The sequence below is a fragment of the Myxocyprinus asiaticus genome, chromosome 14 (assembly GCF_019703515.2).
Source record: "Myxocyprinus asiaticus isolate MX2 ecotype Aquarium Trade chromosome 14, UBuf_Myxa_2, whole genome shotgun sequence".
NCBI classification, from domain to species: domain Eukaryota; kingdom Metazoa; phylum Chordata; class Actinopteri; order Cypriniformes; family Catostomidae; genus Myxocyprinus; species Myxocyprinus asiaticus.
In genome coordinates, this window is record NC_059357.1 from 29,815,845 (window position 1) to 29,833,680 (window position 17,836).

The following is a 17,836-nucleotide window of genomic DNA, read 5'->3' on the forward strand; positions in this document are numbered from 1 at the left end:
GCCCCTGTTCCTTTCTTCCCGGAAATGCATGAAGAGCTGAGAAGGTCGTGGGAGGTGCTTTTTACTGCCCGGTTCTGATCTTTTCAGCTTCCCCGCCCTCACTACCCTCGATGGTGGGCCGGCCAAGGGCTATTCGGCAATCCCCCTGTGGATAAAGGCGCTCGCTGTGCACCTATGCCCGCAGAGCGCCGCCACCTGGTGCGGGTGCCCAAAGCCCCCGTCCAAGGCCTGTAGGTTTACGTCGTCTCTGACGGCCAAGGCCTACGGTGCCGCTGGACAAGCCGCCTCCACCCTGCACGCCATGGCTCTCCTGCAAGTCCGCCAAGGCACTAAAGGAACTGCACGAGGGTAGTTCCGCCCCGGGATTGATGCAGGAACTGCGCTCGGCGACCGACCTCACTCTCCGAGCAACGGAGGTCACGGCGCGGTCTCTCGGGCGGACGATGTACACATTAGTGGTCCAGGAGCGCTACCTTTGGCTCAACCTGGTCGTGATGGGTGAGGCCGACAGGACACGATTCCTTGCTGCCCCCATCTCCAAGGCTGGCCTATTCGGGACTTTGCCCAGCATTTCTCGACGGTGAAGCAGTAGAAGGAGACTATCCGGCATATCCTGCCCCGGCACGGCTCAAGATCCCGCACCCCGTCTACTCGTCGCCAAGGGCGTCCCCCTGCGGTGACTGTACCGGCTCCACCGCAGCCCACCCCTTCGGCCCGGCCCCGACATGGAGCCCACTGCAGGAAGCAGACGCCACCCGTCTCGCAGCCGCCCAGAACTGTGAAAGGCTTCAAAGCGCCCTTGAGACAGGCGACCCAGGGACGACGAAACCCGCTGCTCTGGAGCTGGTAAGCAGACCTCTCCATCTTTTTGTTACCTTTTGCATTTAATTGCGCTGCATGCCCAAGTGGCTGCAGTACTCAAGAGTTCAGCAAGAGCGGTTTCCTTGTTCCCTGGGTCACGTATCCGTTTGCACGGCCGTCATCACGACCACCATCCACCACTCTATTTGGCAGGTTTGGCGCTCCAGCGGCGGTCTCCCGCCCCTGAGCGCCCAGCTGTGGCACAAATCCGCCCCCGATGTGACAGTCTCCACGGGTCACGAGGACAGGCCTCTTCCTCCCCCGTCCCAGGCTGTTCCGGGGTGGTCACAAGGAGCCAGGTAAGTGCTTCAATGTCCTTAGACTCAGCACGGCCACATGGTGTGGCACCTCGAGCTCCACCCCGCCACGAGGCCCCACCTGCCGGTACGTCCGACGATGTTGTCCCTTTGGTCCCCCTTGCGCGGAACTTGGACACGTGGCTTGCACTTTCCAATCCATCGCGATGGCTGGTCCGGACCGTCCGACTCGGCTACGCGATTCAGTTCACCGGGTGTCCGCCCAGGTTCAGCGGTGTCCACTTCACTTTGGTGAAGGACGAAAATGCTGCTACCTTGCGCGGAGATCGCTACCCTCCTACGGAAGGGTGCGATAGAACCTGTCCCTCCAGCCGAGATGAAGAAGGGGTTTTACAGCACCTACTTCATCGTACCGAAAAAAAGGCGGTGGGTTGCGGCCAATCTTGGACCTGTGAGTACTGAAATGGGCTTTACAAAGACTCCCGTTCAAGATGTGGATGCAAAAACGCATTCTGGTGAGCGTCCGGCATCAAGATTGGTTCGCGGCAGTAGACGTGAAGGACGCGTACTTCCACGTCTCGATCCTTCCTCGACACAGACTCTTCCTGTGGTCTGCATTCGAGGGTCAGGCATATCAGTACAAGGTCCTCCCTTTGGCCTGTCCCTGTCTCCTCACATCTTCACGAAGGTCGCAGAGGCAGCCCTTGCCCCGCTAAGGGAGGTGGGCATTCGCTTTCTCAACTATCTCGACGACTGGCTAATCTTAGCTCACTCTCGGGACATGTTGTGCGCACACAGGGACTTGGTGCTCTCATACCTCAGCCGACTAGGGCTTCGGGTCAACCGGGAAAAGAGCAAGCTCCTCCCGGTTCAGAGCAGCTCTTTTCTCGGTTTGGAGTTGGACTCGGTCTCTTTGACAGCGTGCCTCACGAACGAGCACGCCTAGTCGGTGCTGGTCTGTTTGAAGGCGTTCAAACAGAAAACAGCGGTTCCACTGGAACTTTTTCAGAGGCTCCTGGGGTATATAGCATCCTCAGTGGTGGCCACCCCACCGCTTCAGCACTGGCTTCAGACTCGAGTCCCAGGATGGGCATGGCGCCGCGGGACACATCATGTGGTCATCACGCCGGTCTGTCACCATCTTTTCAGCCCTTGGACCGACCTCTCATTTTTACGGGCAGGTGTTCCCCTAGAACTGGTCTCCAGGCACATCGTGGTCACGACGGATGCCTCCAAAACGGGCTGGGGCACTGTTTGCAACGGGTACGCAGCCGCTGGCTTGTGGATGGGCCCGTGACTGCATTGGCTCATCAACTGCCTTGAGTTGTTGGCAACTCTGCTCACCCTGCGGAGGTTTCGGCCATTGATCCAGGCAAGCACGTGTTAGTTCAGACAGACAACACGGCAACGGTAGCATGTGTCAACCACCAAGGTGGTCTGCGCTCTCATTGTATGTCACAACTCGCCTGCCGTCTCCTCCTCTGGAGTCAGCAGCACTTCAAGTCGCTGCAAGCCATTCACATCCCGGGCAACCTCAACACTACAGCGGACGCGCTGTCACGACAGGTTACCCTCAGGGAAGAGTGGAGACTCCACCCTCAGGTGGTCCAGCTGATTTGGAGTCGATTCGGACAGGCACAGGCACACCTGTTCGCCTCCCAAGAATCCTCCCAACTGCCCGCTCAGGTACGCCCTGACCAAGGCCCCCCTCGGCATAAATGCGCTGGCACACAGCTGGCCCCCTGGCATGCGCAAATATGCGTTTTCCCCCAGTGAGCCTACTTGGACAGACTCTGTGCAAAGTCAGGGAGGACGAGGAGCAGGTCGTCCTGGTAGCACCCTACTGGCCCGCCCAGGCATGGTTCTCGGACCTCACGCTCCTCGCGACAGGTGAATTCCCCTGAGGAAGGATCTTCTTTCTCATGTACGGGGCACCATCTGGCACCTGCGACCAGACCTCGCGGGTGGTAGACACGATCACTCAGGCTAGGGCCCCCTCTATGAGGCGCCTGTATGCCTTTAAGTGGTGTCTGTTCGCTAAGTGGTGTTCTTCCTGACGGGAAGACCCCCAGAGATGCGCAGTCAGATCAGTGCTTTCCTTCCTTCAGGAGAGGTTGGAAGGGAGACTGTCCCCTTCCACCTTGAAGGTGTACGTTGCCGCCATAGCAGCACACCACGACGCAGTTGACGGTAAGTCCTTAGAGAAGCACGACCTGATCATCCGGTTCCTAAGAGGCGCCAGGAGGCTGAATCCCCCAGACCGCACCTCGTTCCCTCATCGGACCTCCCTGTAGTTCTTCAGGGTCTACAGAGAGCCCCCTTTGAGCCTTTGCAGTCAGCTGAGCTTAAGTCACTCTCCTTGAAGACTGCCCTCCTGACTGCGCTCACTTCCATCAAGAGGGTAGGAGACCTGCAAGCGTTCTCTGTCAGCGAAACGTACCTGGAGTTCAGTCCGGGCTACTCTCACATGATCCTGAGACCCCGACCGGGCTATGTGCCCAAGGTTCCCACAACCCCTTTTAGGGACCAGGTGGTGAACGTGCAAGCGCTGCCCCAGGAGGAGGCAGACCCAGCCCTGTTGTTGCTGTGTCCGGTGCATGCTTTACGCATCTATTGGGATCGCACGCAGAGCTTTAGGATCTCTGAGCAGCTCTTTGTCTGCTCTGGTGCACAGCGGAAAGGAAGCGCTGTCTCAGAGGATCGCCCACTGGCTCACTGGCGCCATAACTATGGCATATCACGCCCAGGACATGCCGCCCCCAGTAGGACTACGAGTCCATTCTACCTGGGGTGTAGCGGCCTCCTGGGCCCTGGCCAGGGGTGCCTCTCCAACAGACATTTGCAGAGCAGCAGGCTGGGCAACACCCAACACCTTTGCAAGGTTCTACAACCTCCGGGTGGAACCGGTTTCGGTAGTGGCACGCAATACAAGCGGATAAGCCCAGGATAGCTGGCTGGGTGTATCACTTGCACATAGCACCTTCCACCTCCTTTTGAGCTGAAGACATGCACCATTAATTCCCAGTAGTATTCACAAACTTTGTTCCCTGGTTGACTTCCTCCGAGCCTTGTGGCAGTCGAGTTTTTGGAGAGACTCGCTGCTGGCCCAGTACACGTGCTAACTAAGATTCCTGTTCTGGGGTAGGTGCTCCGCATGTGGTGGTTCCTGTAAGGCTAACTCAATGCGATATATATCTTCCGCTAGTTCGTTTCCCTGTTGGCAAACTGCGTCTTCCTTGGGCAGAGCCCCTCTGCCCCAGTCTCCATGTTTGTAGTAACTCCTCCCCCGTTGGGTAGGATCTACCTTGAAGACACTCCACATGGTCGGAAAGATCATGTGATGTATTTTTCCACTTAAATATCCCCCCCCTTTCTTTGGGCAAGGTGTGGTCTCCACGGTGTCTTCCCCTTGGGAGGGACACCCCCCGACTAGACCTGGTGGCCCAGTCGGATAATCCCCCTTCTTTTTTTGGGAGTGGAAAAAAAGAAGGGGAAAAGAGGCCACGACTGGTTTAGTCTGTCTCTATCTTTTGGGTAGTCGACTTGTCCCCAAAGGGCAGTTCGACACTCATAACTATGTTGGGGGAGGTTACGTGTCGACCTGGTGTGCTGGCTATGAAGCACACAGTAGTCTGCTCACCACACACCGCCAGTTCACGTAACACAGTTCAGCCAATTGTGGCGTTTCGTATAGGGACCCCTAGTGTCACTACATCGACACAACGTTGAGTGAGTGACAGATAGGGAACGTCATGGTTACTTGTGTAACCTCCATTCCCTGATGGAGGGAACGAGACGTTGTGTCCCTCCTGCCACAACGCTGAACTACCTGCTGAAATGGCCGGACCTTATATCGGCTCCTCAGCATAAAACCTGAATGAGTGGTTACATACCAGCTCCTTTTATACCCGTATGTCCTGGGGAGTGGCATGCAAATACTTTTTGCCAAAATTTTCATTGGCCTTTTATCAAAGACCAGAGGTGTCTCGGGCTCCCAAGAGTGACCCCCTAGTGTCACTACATCGACACAATGTCTCGTTCCCTCCATCAGGGAACGGAGGTTACACAAGTAACAATGACGTTTTGCATTCCCTTACAATAAATTTACCATGGTTTTACTACAGTAAAACCATGGTAAATTATTTCCTGTAGTAATAATACAGGAAAATAAAAAGTATGGTAATAAAAACCAAATTTTGTGTTTATTATGGTTTTACTACACATACCATAGTTTAACTATGGTTTTACTGTAGTAATATTGTTGACTATAGTAACCATAAGTTTTTGGTGAAAAATGTTCTATAGTAATACTGTAGATACCATGACTGTTGTAGGCTAACCATGTTTTGTTTTTGTTTTTTTGGTGGAAACCATGGTTTTACTATAGTAATATTGAAGTAACTTTGAAAAGTAAGTTAATTAACAATGTTTATTTGCTGGTTTTACTATAGATTAACCATTGCAATCACTAATTACTCATAAATTACTGATTTGTAACATTCTACATAGGTGCAACTCTGTGTGCCACAAAATAGCATTCCTTGTATGAAGCACACAGGAGACTGAACTGACAATTCCAACAGTTTGACTTTAGCATGTTGATAAGCTAACAACGCAATACTCTAATAAACATACAAATACATATAACAAACAGATATTGGGTGAAATAGTTAATGAAATATACACTGGTGGCCAAAAGTTTGGAATAATGTACAGATTTTGCTCTTATGGAAAGAAATTGGTACTTTTATTCACCAAAGTGGCATTCAACTGATCACAATGTATAGTCAGGACATTAATAACGTGAAAAATTACTATTACAATGTGAAAAAAATTTAAACTACTTCAAAGTGTTCTCATCAAAAACTCCTCCACATGTAGCAATGACAGCTTTGCAGATCCTTGGCGTTCCAGCTGTCAGTTTGTCCAGATACTTAGGTGACATTTTACCCCACGCTTCCTGTAGAACTCTGGTCTTGTCGGGCACTTCTCATGCACATTACAGTCTAGCTGATCCCACAAAAGCTCAATGGGGTTAAGATCCATAACACTCTTTTCCAGTTATCTGTTGTTCAATGTCTGTGTTTCTTTTCCCACTCTAACCTTTTCTTTTTGTTTTTCTATTTCAAAAGCGGCTTTTTCTTTGCAATTCTTCCCATAAGGCCTGCACCCCTGAGTCTTCTCTTTACTGTTGTACATGAAACTGGTGTTGAGCAGGTAGAATTCAATGAAGCTGTCAGCTGAGGACATGTGAGGCGTCTATTTCTCAAACTAGAGACTCTGATGTACTTATCCTCTTGTTTAGTTGTACATCTGGGCCTTCCACATCTCTTTCTGTCCTTGTTAGAGCAGTTGTCCTTTGACTTTGAAGACTGCAGTGTACACCTTTGTATGAAATCTTCAGTTTTTTGGCAGTTTCAAGCATTGTATAGCCTTCATTCCTCAAAACAATGATTGACTGACGAGTTTCTAGAGAAAGCAGTTTTTTTTTGTTTTTTTGCCATTTTTGACCTAATATTGACCTTAAGACATGCCAGTCTATTGCATGCTGTGGCAACTCAAAAACAAACACAAAGACAATGTTAAGCTTCATTTAACAAACCAAATAGCTTTCAACTGTGTCTGATATAATGGCAAGTGATTTTCTAGTATCATATTAGCAATTTAGCATGATTACTCATGGATAAGGTGTTGGAGTGATGGCTGTTGAAAATGGGGCATGTCTAGATTTGATCAAAAATTACTTTTTTGAAATAGTGATGGTGCTGTTTTTTTAAATCAGTAATGTCCTAACTATACTTTGTGATCTGTTGAATGCCACTTTGGTGAATTAAAGTACCAATTTCCTTCCGAAACAGCAAAATCTGTATATTATTCCAAACTTATGGCCACGAGTGTAAGTGTATTAATAATCAACAATTCTACCTACAATTCTATGCATTTTGTGATTTCCTTCTCTGTGAAAAATATACCTACATGCAACGTTGCCATAAATTAGGCAAAACTGAGGTATCTTAACAGTCTTTGCATCAGGAAGACAAGTAAGCAGCTTGCAAGGGTTTGGAACAGAACTATAGTCTGCTGATTGTGTACTTTGACTGCGGTTTGGCCATAGGGTTGCAGAAGGCTTTAAGGACAAAACACCCTTCACGCCAACTCTCTGCCTCCCTATACCCGCCTGCCGTTCTGATCCCTCTTTGAGTATCTTCAGATGAAGTCAACCTGACGTTAATCAGCAGGAAATTCATTTGTTTGTTTGGCTGTCCCCCGAAACCCCCTCCTGCTGGTTGGAGTAATCTCAGTGCCTGGCCCCCTCTAATGATGCTGTTAATAACCTGATGTTGATAACCCCGCCTGCTCTGCCAGCTGCTTGAGTTCTTTATGACAGATTCATATTTACTGCTTCATTAAACCCCTTTTGAGAGGAGGGCAAAAATGCAGCAATGGGGTGAAAAAGGTAGGAAAAAATACACCCTGTCCTGCCAAAACTATCACCATGACTCTTCATATTAATACTTTGACGCTAGTAGCACAATCCTGCTTAGAATTCCATTAATAAACTTGGCAATTATTGGCTCAAATGCAAAACTGTGCGGTGAGCAAAGAGCCTTGTCAACATCCTGTCTGTGCAGTGTCAGCCTGTTACCATGGCTGCGGTGGAATTAAACAGCAAAAACGACAATTTGGATTTGTAGCCAGTTGGCTGCCTTCGATACTTTTAAAGCGTATGGTTAAATTGCAGACCTAATGCATCTATTTGCTTGTAATAAGGGGGATTGTTTGTCCACTAAAGGCCCTTTTATTGATCATACAAGATGCCCCACATGAATATAGATCCATTTTGAGCTGTGAAGGTGATAAACATCCTTTCTTTTGTAGTGTACTCAACAAAACAGCACAACCATTATCAGTTTCCTGTGGAATAGTTGGAATGTCATTTCCTGGCTTCATCTTTTGGCAGCACATTAGACTGAGCGCTCGACTCTTCTGCCAGGCAATGTACAGAAAATAATCACTGTTTTTAGCAATAGGACAACCTGAGCTAAACTTAAAGAGCACTTTAGAACTCAGCAGTAAAAGCCAGCTTGCAGGAGTTTGTTATATGGTGGGCAAGAATGGAGAGTTAACCATCCTTCTCAGAACAATAATCTCATCTTTGAGCACACTGCTTTTTTAGTCATCTCTCTAAGCACTTCAGAACTATGTGGTGCTCTTAGCGGGTATTCACACCTGAGTCCTATTTAAACGAGGTGGTCTGAATATGGTTCGTTTGTAGGTCCTTTTGTGGTTCGATTGATTTGTGCGATGTGAAAGCGAAGAGGTACCAGTTCGCTTTGCATTTTATGACACAAGTACCTCGTGACTTGCCATAAATAGCTGCATTACATACTTCATATTCCAGTCACAATTTACTGTACACATATGGGAATTTTAAGCGAATATAGATTACCATGATTACCATGACATGTCTCATATTCTGTTCTTGTTATATTATTTAAGCACCTAAAATGAACAGACCGGCCGCATTCAGAGCAGAGAAGCGCGTTAAGATGAACCGTTTTAAAGTGCTCTGATGGATGTACTGTCTACGGAGGTTCGCGCCAAACTCCCACGAAAATACAAGTGAGGATTTTTATAGTTTCACTTTAATTTGTGCAATGGCAAATGTTCTTGGCTCATACACAATGTAAATGACACACAGGAGGAGATGATTGCTTGCTCCATTACTCTCGAGATGATAGATAAAGAAACATATTTTCAAATGCACATAGAATTTCAAATGTTTTCCTTCATGCGAAATAAGGGCTTGTAGGTTTTATCTACAAGTGAAGAGAGTGAAGAATTTAGGACAGAAATACAGTATACATTATTACTTTTGCATAATGTAATATAATTGGCGGTGTTGTCTGGGTTTCAGAAATTATATAACATATAAAATATTACTTTTTATGTAATTCTATCCCTGTGATAGAATAAAATGAACAGAGTGAAAAACAACACAGTTCTTTGCATTCACACTATCCCAGGCTCTACAAATGGGTTCAGATCTCATTTTGTTCCATTTTAGTTCTGACCAGGTCTCAATTAATATGACATAATATAATGTAATTAGGGCTGTCGATTTAACCAGTTAATTTAGTATGATTAATTATATTTAAAATAACAGCTTTCAGACCCCTAAAAATTTGTGAGAAACCTTTTATAATTACTATCAATAGTCATTAATAAAAATAAAAAAACTTAGCCAAGTTCGTTTTGGCCTTGTTCTACAGCTTTAGGTGGGCCTGTGTCTCTGTCACATTAGGCCAACTCACATCACAGCTCTGCCCTCTTTGTCCATATATTTCCTCTTCATGTCTCTTCACTAAGGGAACACAATTCTTACAGTGTATGTCAGCTCATGTCACGCCTTATTCCCTGAAGGACTCGAAACAGAGAGCACACTACCCTGTCTCTGGAAAGCATTACAGCACAGGCCTGCATCTGAAAAGGAATATCCATGGATAGTGGTCAACACCACATCTGTCAGTGTAGACTGGAAATTTGGGAATTGGGAACAGGGAATATGCTCTCTCATTAAACCGGTTTTCTGGTAGGATGATGGCAGCAAAGCATGCTGGTCTGGGTTTCACAAAATTCTGCTATGTTTTAGAAAAAAACCAGGACTCTGACACAACCACTGAGTCATGTTCTCAGACTAGATGCCATACATCACTCTTAACGTAATAGATATTTTTATTGTATGAAAAAACTACAACCGTTAGAGACTTAGTTCAGAAAGCATGAAGAAACTGTGCTGTGGTGAACAGTAATTGGACACTTAGAGTTCACCCAAAACTGAAACTTCTCTCATCATTTACTCACCCTCATGCCATCCCAGATGTGTATGACTTTCTTTCTTCTGCAGAACATAAACGAAGATTTTTAGAAGAACATCTCAGCTCTGTAGCTCCATACAATGAAAGAGAATGGTTACCAGACCTTTGAAGCTCCAGAAAAAAAATAAAGGCAGCATAAAAGTAATTTATAAGACTCAAGTGGTTAAATCCATCTTCAGAAGTGATATGATATATGTAGGTGAGAAACAGATCAATATTTAAGTCCTTTTTTACTATAACTCTCCATTTACACATTCCGAAAGTATTGAAATATTGATCTGTTTCTCATCCAAATTGATTGCATCACTTTAGAAGACATAGTTTAAACCACTGGAGTCTTATGGATTACTTTTATGCTGCCTTTATGTGAATTTTGGAGCTACAAATGTCAGATTTGTACACTGTTTACTTGCATTGTGTGGACCTACGGAGCTAAAATATTCTTCTAAAATATTTGCTTGTGTTCTGTAGAAGAAAGAAAGTCATACACATCTGGGATAGCATGAAAGTAAGTAAATGATGAGAGAATTTTCATTTTTGGGTGAACTATCCCTTTATGGCTCCCTTAAAAATTTATGAATATCATTTGAATATCATGCCATTTATTTTAAAGAAAGACAGAACAAGCCAAATATATTTCACAAAAAGAAGTTTAGGTTTTAAATCATACACTTTATATCTATACATCCACTAAATATGACCAAGCAAAAATGTTACAAAAAACATGGCTGAGAAAAGTGAAGTTACTTCTGATAAAAGGTCAAGCATAATTTGTTTATAAATGGTATTTGGTTTGATGTTTTGTTATATAATACAATGACATTCATACAAAATTTTTAAGTGTGTCCTAAAGTGTCCAAATACTTTTTGGGGCAACTGTATTTCATGTTACAGCTGCTATGTGACCATTTACTTATAAAGACCACATTTATTTGTACTAAATATTATTTCTGCATGATATCTGCGTGAATTTCCCCCTCATTAACAAACTCACAATGTGCTTACCTGCTTCCCCAACAAACACCTCCACTGGAGCACTCGCAGGACTTTCACCAATCACATTGTAGGCAGTCATCACGATTTCAAAGCGCCTGTATTTCTGCAGCTCTGATGAGAATAAAAAAATTTACAAAAAAATAAGTTCTATAAGGATAACTTGAAAGATGGATCTTGGCTTTGAGACAGCAGATAAGAAGAAAGAAAATTCATCAGGGAAAGAAACAAACACTCTCAGATAACCACCAACTCTTTCGTACATTGTGAATACGGAACAGTTTGGGTGTAATCTCGTAAAGTCATGCTATTACTCTTTCCAATCTCTTTGAATAGTATTGATGAGAACATGGGAGAAGTGAGAGCACATGTCTCGGGTCTCAGGCGGTGTGCAACAGGATTCACTTTGAGAATATCTCCAGGCTTGACTGTTCCTGGTCAGAGAAGATTGATTAGAGGAACAACCTTGCTCTCTGAACAGGAAGAGTATTTGGGATTACACACTTTGCCAAAGGGAGTTTGAATATTTTGGACTTCAAAGGCAGACTGACGTAAATGTGATAGATGGTTAAATGAAACTTACGCGTTAGTTCGAATTCGGTTAATGAAGGATTGCTGACAGTCTTCACAGTGCTTTTGGCTGTGGAGGAAGAAAGAAAAAAAAGAGCAAACGATGAGGAATGCATTACTGGAAAGGCAGCAGAGATGGCGAAGCACAAATCAAAGGGATATTTCATCATGGCAGTAAATCTTTGGTTTTCAAAGTTGCTCATCACACATTTCCCTAAGAGATTGATGAAATTCCACAATGCTTATCTCGGCTTCTGTGCGCACTTGTATCAAACCCAGCAAGAAAGCAAAGCGAGTCTGTGATTAATCATTCATTAGTCAATATATAGAGTGCATATATATATCACAAGCTGGGGTGCTTTAGGGACCTAATAAGACTTTTAAAACATACACCACTCCAACATCAATTGGTGAAAACCAATGTTTTTCAATTAGGAAAAAACCTGAACTTCTCCTGAGGATTTTCTTTATATCCTTGTGCCTGACAACACACTACGAACAACAGGTACTGTGTATATGTTGTTGACATGAAATACTTTACAGTGTTTACAGTGTAATAAGCCAAACACCATCTAAAACTATTCAAACAGCATTTTTCTACTTCTTTTATAATTGGATGCAGTTTTTTTTTTAAATTAATCAGGGTTTTCACAGTTTTGGACCAATGAATGTCCATTATTTCCCCATGATTATTCCAGTTATACATGATTATTGGATTTTAAAAATAATTTTATAGTGATTGTACTCAGGAAAAGCAATTTTTAGCCGATAAAATATTTTAGAGCTGAGTATAATCTATATTCACTATCGATACTTCCATTATTTTTATGATTTTATCAATTTCCATTACTTTTCCAGGCCTGCATATCACAATTTTAAAATTCCCTAATTCCATGGCCATCAGAACCATAATTAATTAAGTACATGGAATATTTGTATTTTTACAAATTCATTTGTCATGCCAAATGCAACTTAAAATGAACTAGTGAAGGCAAAAAGGTGATAACAATGGTCAAAAAAATCGAAATGTTGACCAGTCACAGAACCTAAAATATTCGCTTTCCCCTATATATTCATATTCATTTTTAACAAAAAAAACTTTAACGAAAAAACGAAAAACAAAACTCAAGGATATGCTAAGCATCAACTACCCATCTGCACTTTAAAGTAACATGAATTGACTCAGCTTCAGTAGAAAGCCCCAGAAAGTGACCCTGTTATATTCAGGAGTACCTGCTAACTTTTCAATGTAAGCTGTTAAGCCTGAACAAATAGAGCATAGCTTTGGTAATTTCCTCTTGGCATTTAGGGTGATTTCAGCAGGGAGGCCGATTCGGCACTTAGCAGACCTCACATTTTAACATGTAAGATGAGAGGAGAGGAGAAGAGAGGGAGAGATATTGCACTGACCGGTGCAGAACATAGAGAAAAAATTAAATATGCATCTGCGCTCGGCTGCTCCAGGCTTGTGCATTTAAATGCTGTCAACACTGCTAAGTCCAATTTGTCAAAGGAGATTTAGCAGCCAGATCCGCGCTGTGGAAAAAGAAGCTAGTGGTGTGCTCAGTGCCCAACACTTGAGCTCAAACTCATGATTCCGCACCTCTCACAGACTGAACAGGTAATGAGTTCAACTCAGCTCAGCCATCTGATGAAAAATTATTTTCTAACAGTATGGAAGATGAGCAGTGGAGGGCTCCCAATGCTCAGATAACGTTCCAACTTGACTGCACCAGTGTATTGACATGGATTTGATAATTTTCTCATTTCAAATCCATCACTGATTGTGTCGCAGTTGCATTTTTTTTTTTTTTTAAGTCTGCTTACTCTCCAAGAGCAGAACTGTGAAATACATTATTTATACTATTCATTTTTGCACAAAACAAGGTTACAACAATTTGTGAGCCTTCCATGACCTTTCCAGTCATTTGATTGCTGGATTAGGATTTTGAAAAATAATGAAAAATAATTATAAAGGTTTTTATATGTCATTGTGGCATGGGGGGGCGTGATCATGTGTCGGTCCGCGGGAGAGCGGTAAGGATTGTCACCTGGGTTATGATTACTCTAACACCTGTCTCTAATTATAGTGATGACGGAGGAGACCTGAAAAGGCATGCCAGAGCGTCAGAGCGGGGAGAGAGCACCAGGGACGAGTAAAGAGAAATACCGGCAACATAAAAAGCCCTTTTGTTGCCGGTATTTCTCTTTACTCGTCCCTGGTGCTCTCTCCTCGCTCTGGCATGCCTTTTCAGGTCTCCTCTGCCATCACTATAATTAGAGACAGGTGTTAGAGTAATCATAACCCAGGTGACAATCCTTACCGCTCTCCCTCTCCCACAGACCGACACATGACCACGCCCCCCCATGCCACAGTAATTTACCAAGACTTGGAATTAAAGGGAGAGTTCACAGACAGCCTCAGTCACCATTCACTTTCATAGCATCTGTTTTCCATAAAATGAAAGTGAATGGTGTGAATTCTGTTGTCATTTACACTCATATGTTTTCAAACCCATATGACTCAGCTCAGTTGAACTCAAAAGAAAATACTAAGCAGAATGTTAGCTACTGATGCATGGAAAAAAGAGCAATGTCAACATTCTTCAAACTGTTCCATGGAAGAAACAAAGTCACAACATGAGGGTGAGAAAATAATAACAGAATTTCTATTTTTGGATGAATGAACCCCTTAAAAAAATTCCTAGTGAAGTGTATTTTTCAATAACTTGATGGGTTAAGAATGTTCAAAAAAGCACTCAAGCTATAAATCACGGCTGTGTGCAGACGTCTCTGGTTCAAGAGGAGAACCTCCTCCCGCTAGCTACCTGTCAGCTCGGTACGCAGCAAGGAGCTGTTGACGGCCCTCTTTGACTCCTGTGGAGTGCTGTCATACTGCAGTTCACGGTAGTACAGCCGATAGCCCACCAGAACCCCATTCACACTCTCCTCCTTGGGCGGCTGCAAAGGCACAGATTAAATTAAAGGTCACATACTGCTCGCTGTTCTCACAGTCCTTATTAAAGCACACCCTGATTAAAAGCTGTCCCGGCTCTAACCGACAGACAGCACTGACTGATCTTCCATTGCATGTCCATGCGAGACGCCCGCCTTGAAACGGATAAGATAAATAAAAGATGAGGATTTAATTTCTGAGCCATTCAGACAGTGGGTAATTAACAAAGCTCAGAGCTGAGAGTAATCAACTTGGCCTGATAAAATAGACAGTAGTGAAAAGATCCGGGACTCATAGGTCAGTGAATAAAGGTTTCAGCTACTAATTAATATCCCGTCAGATTGCAGGATTGCTGTCGTGCAGGGTATTAATTATCCCAGGTCTCTGTAAATGTGCGGGTATCAATATAGCATGTCATTAATTTATGCAAACCTGCATTAGGAATACTAAGCAATGCATAGCAGGCTACTCAGTGGAAAGCAAGGTTGCCTATTGACAAAAATCAGATAATTAAACAGAACAGGGCTGTAATTTAACTGGTGATAGCCTGCAACATGCAAGCATTCTTCTCAGGCTAAAACTGGTTTGTTATCTGGCCATCAGATAAATGTAATGGGGGTCAGGAGTTCATTCGACTCAGAGAGGGGCGGCATTAGCGTACCTGCCACTGCACCAGCACGGATGTCGTTGTGGAGGGCTTCACAGCTTGAATCACTGGTGCATCATCTGGAACTGCAGTCAAACAGGAAATAAGATTCATAAAACAAATAATAAGTTCACATGAAATGTAGTTTCAGCCTCAGACAGCATGCCCGCGGACCTCCCACAGCCTGTTTACCTTACTGTTTGATGCATTGATACAATGAGTGCTTTTGAGGTAGAAATAATCGATGGATTTGCCAAAGTTTGCTATGTTAGTGGCATTACAAATTTAAAAAGGGATGGTTCACCCAAAAATTATAATTCTCTCATCATTTACTCACCCTCATGCCATCCCAGATGCGTATGACTTTTTCCAGCTGTACACAAAGGAAGATTTTTGGAAGAGTCTCTTAGCTCTAGGTCTATACAATGCAAGTGAATGGTGACCAGAACTTTAAAGTTCCAAAAAGCACATAAAGGCAGTATAAAAGTTATCCATATGACTACAGTGGTTAAATCCATCTTCAGAAGTTATATGATAGGTGTGTGTAATAAACAGATCAACAATTCCATTAATTCTCCTCCCTGCCCAGTAGGTGGCAATATGCACAAATATGAATAGCCAAAAACGAAAGAAGAATGTGAAAGTGAAAGTGGAGATTTATAGTAAAATAAAGGACATAAATATTGATTTGTTTCTCACCCTTTCCTATCATATCGCTTCTGAAGACATGGATTTTACCACTGGAGTATAGATTACTTAAATGCTTTTTGGACCTTCAAAGTTCTGGCCACCATTCACTTACATTGTATGAAGCTACAGAGCTGAAATATTCTTCTAAAAATCTTCGTTTGTGTTCAGCAGAAGAAAAAACGACATGCACATCTGGGATAGCATGAGGGTGAGTAAATTATGAGAGAATTTTTATTTTTGGGTTAACTATCCCTTTAAAAGATACTCAGATTTCAGTTTGTGGCACTTAATAGCAAATTAACTAAGTGTTTACAAGAAGAACTGTATATTACACTTTAATTCTAAATCATACCCGTGAAAAATCAGTACAGAAATTCTTAAAAAAAAAAAAAAAAAAAAAAAAAGTCTAAATACATTCTCCACCTTTTTTTCCCCTTTACAACCATTTGTGGAGATTGCGGTGCCATTATTTGAATAAACTGTTTCAAGGCTGGTTTATTATCATAGTATCATAATTGAAAATCACAACAATATGAAATTGAGTGTGAATGGTGTTAAAGTGTACTTAAATTTTTCACCATTAAAAAAGGCTTACCTATAAAAAAATTAATAATACTTTTGTATCATCTATTTCAGATAACCCTGCCCCAAAAACACATGTACAAACAAAACACAATATGGTTTGTCGCATTTACATGTGACGGTCTCTTCCTGTCTAAGTGGGGGTTTTTTGTGCCAGAATAATCTGCAATGAGGAACAGAATTTATGATGTTAGTCAAAGGTCTGGCCTATGAGAGACCACATGAAATGCAAAGACAAACCCTTTAAGATTCCTTTCCCAAGTGAATGGTGAAGACAAGAGTGTAGCTTCTCTCTGGCTTTTATTTGAATCAATACTGCATCTTCCAAAGCCAATGGGCACAACATGCTCATCTTTACTTACCATCTTGTAACGTTGTAATTGCATCAGTCTCCTGGCTGTACTTGCTGTCTCCAACGTCATTAGTTGCCATCATTCTCAGCTTGTATGAAGTGAAGGGTTTCAGCCTGAGGGATTGCACAGCTCGTGAGCTCTCTCATATCGGACAAAGACCTTTCACATCACTAATGATGTGGCCCAGCAGTGCTTGTATGAGCTTGTATCTATAAATGTCAGGGACACAATCCATTGAAGCCCAAGGGCACAGGTTGGCAATTACATAGTTTTATCTTAAAGCACTTTAGACAGGGAGGTGTGCACAGAAATAAGATACAAAACTTATCGGAGAGATCACATAAAGACATGAGTGTGGCATATGCCACTTCATAAAACCAGAAATATGCAACTGGAACGAGTGCTGCCTAGCCTTCTTCAATTACTACGTATTGAAAATATTGTAGCAATCTGAAATTGAGTGTGAAGGGACTAAAAAGAAAAATCTTCGAATTAAAGGTGCACTCAATAATTTTTTCTCCATTAAAAAAGATTTACCTCTAAAGAAATGAATAGGACTGTTGAAAAATATATTTTAAATATTGAGATCAAGATTCCAGTCATATCAGTAGCCTAATAAAAGTGGTTTTACTTTACCTGGAGCGGGTCACCTCATGGGGGCCGCCATGTTGAGATCACATGATCAGCTGAATACTAAAGTATACTAATTTTATCTTGTTAACCCTATTACTGGCTCACTGAATAAATTAATCATGGCTGAAAGCGAATAGTGTGTTTCTAGCATTAATAAAACTATTACAGTCAACATAAAAACAACAACTAAATAAAACAAATATAATTTTAAAAACTACATTAAAATACTTGAATGACCCTGGTTGCCAGTATAAGTCCAGTGCAACATGAATAAAAAAAAAAATATTACTGAGTGTACCTTTTAATTTCTAATTTGTTGATATCCCATTTACACACAACAGACTTGGAAAGCCAATTGGGCTCATTAACTAACAACATATATAATTTATCTCTCATAACTGATCTTTGTCAATTCA

At 43.1% G+C, this 17,836-nt stretch overlaps 1 protein-coding gene across 2 annotated transcripts in view; it reads right to left on the reverse strand.

Moving 5' to 3' along the window:
• LOC127452338 (protein sidekick-1-like) overlaps nt 1-17,836 on the reverse strand; it is a 522,949-nt gene that overhangs the window by 22,151 nt on the left and 482,962 nt on the right. For both annotated transcript variants that reach the window (XM_051717752.1, XM_051717750.1), the window contains exons 31-35: nt 16,797-16,900; nt 15,178-15,248; nt 14,389-14,521; nt 11,574-11,630; nt 11,003-11,104 (exon numbers count right to left, since the gene is read on the reverse strand). In XM_051717752.1, the coding sequence (XP_051573712.1) occupies nt 11,003-11,104; nt 11,574-11,630; nt 14,389-14,521; nt 15,178-15,248; nt 16,797-16,900 (467 nt within the window). The remainder of the gene's footprint in view (nt 1-11,002; nt 11,105-11,573; nt 11,631-14,388; nt 14,522-15,177; nt 15,249-16,796; nt 16,901-17,836) is intronic.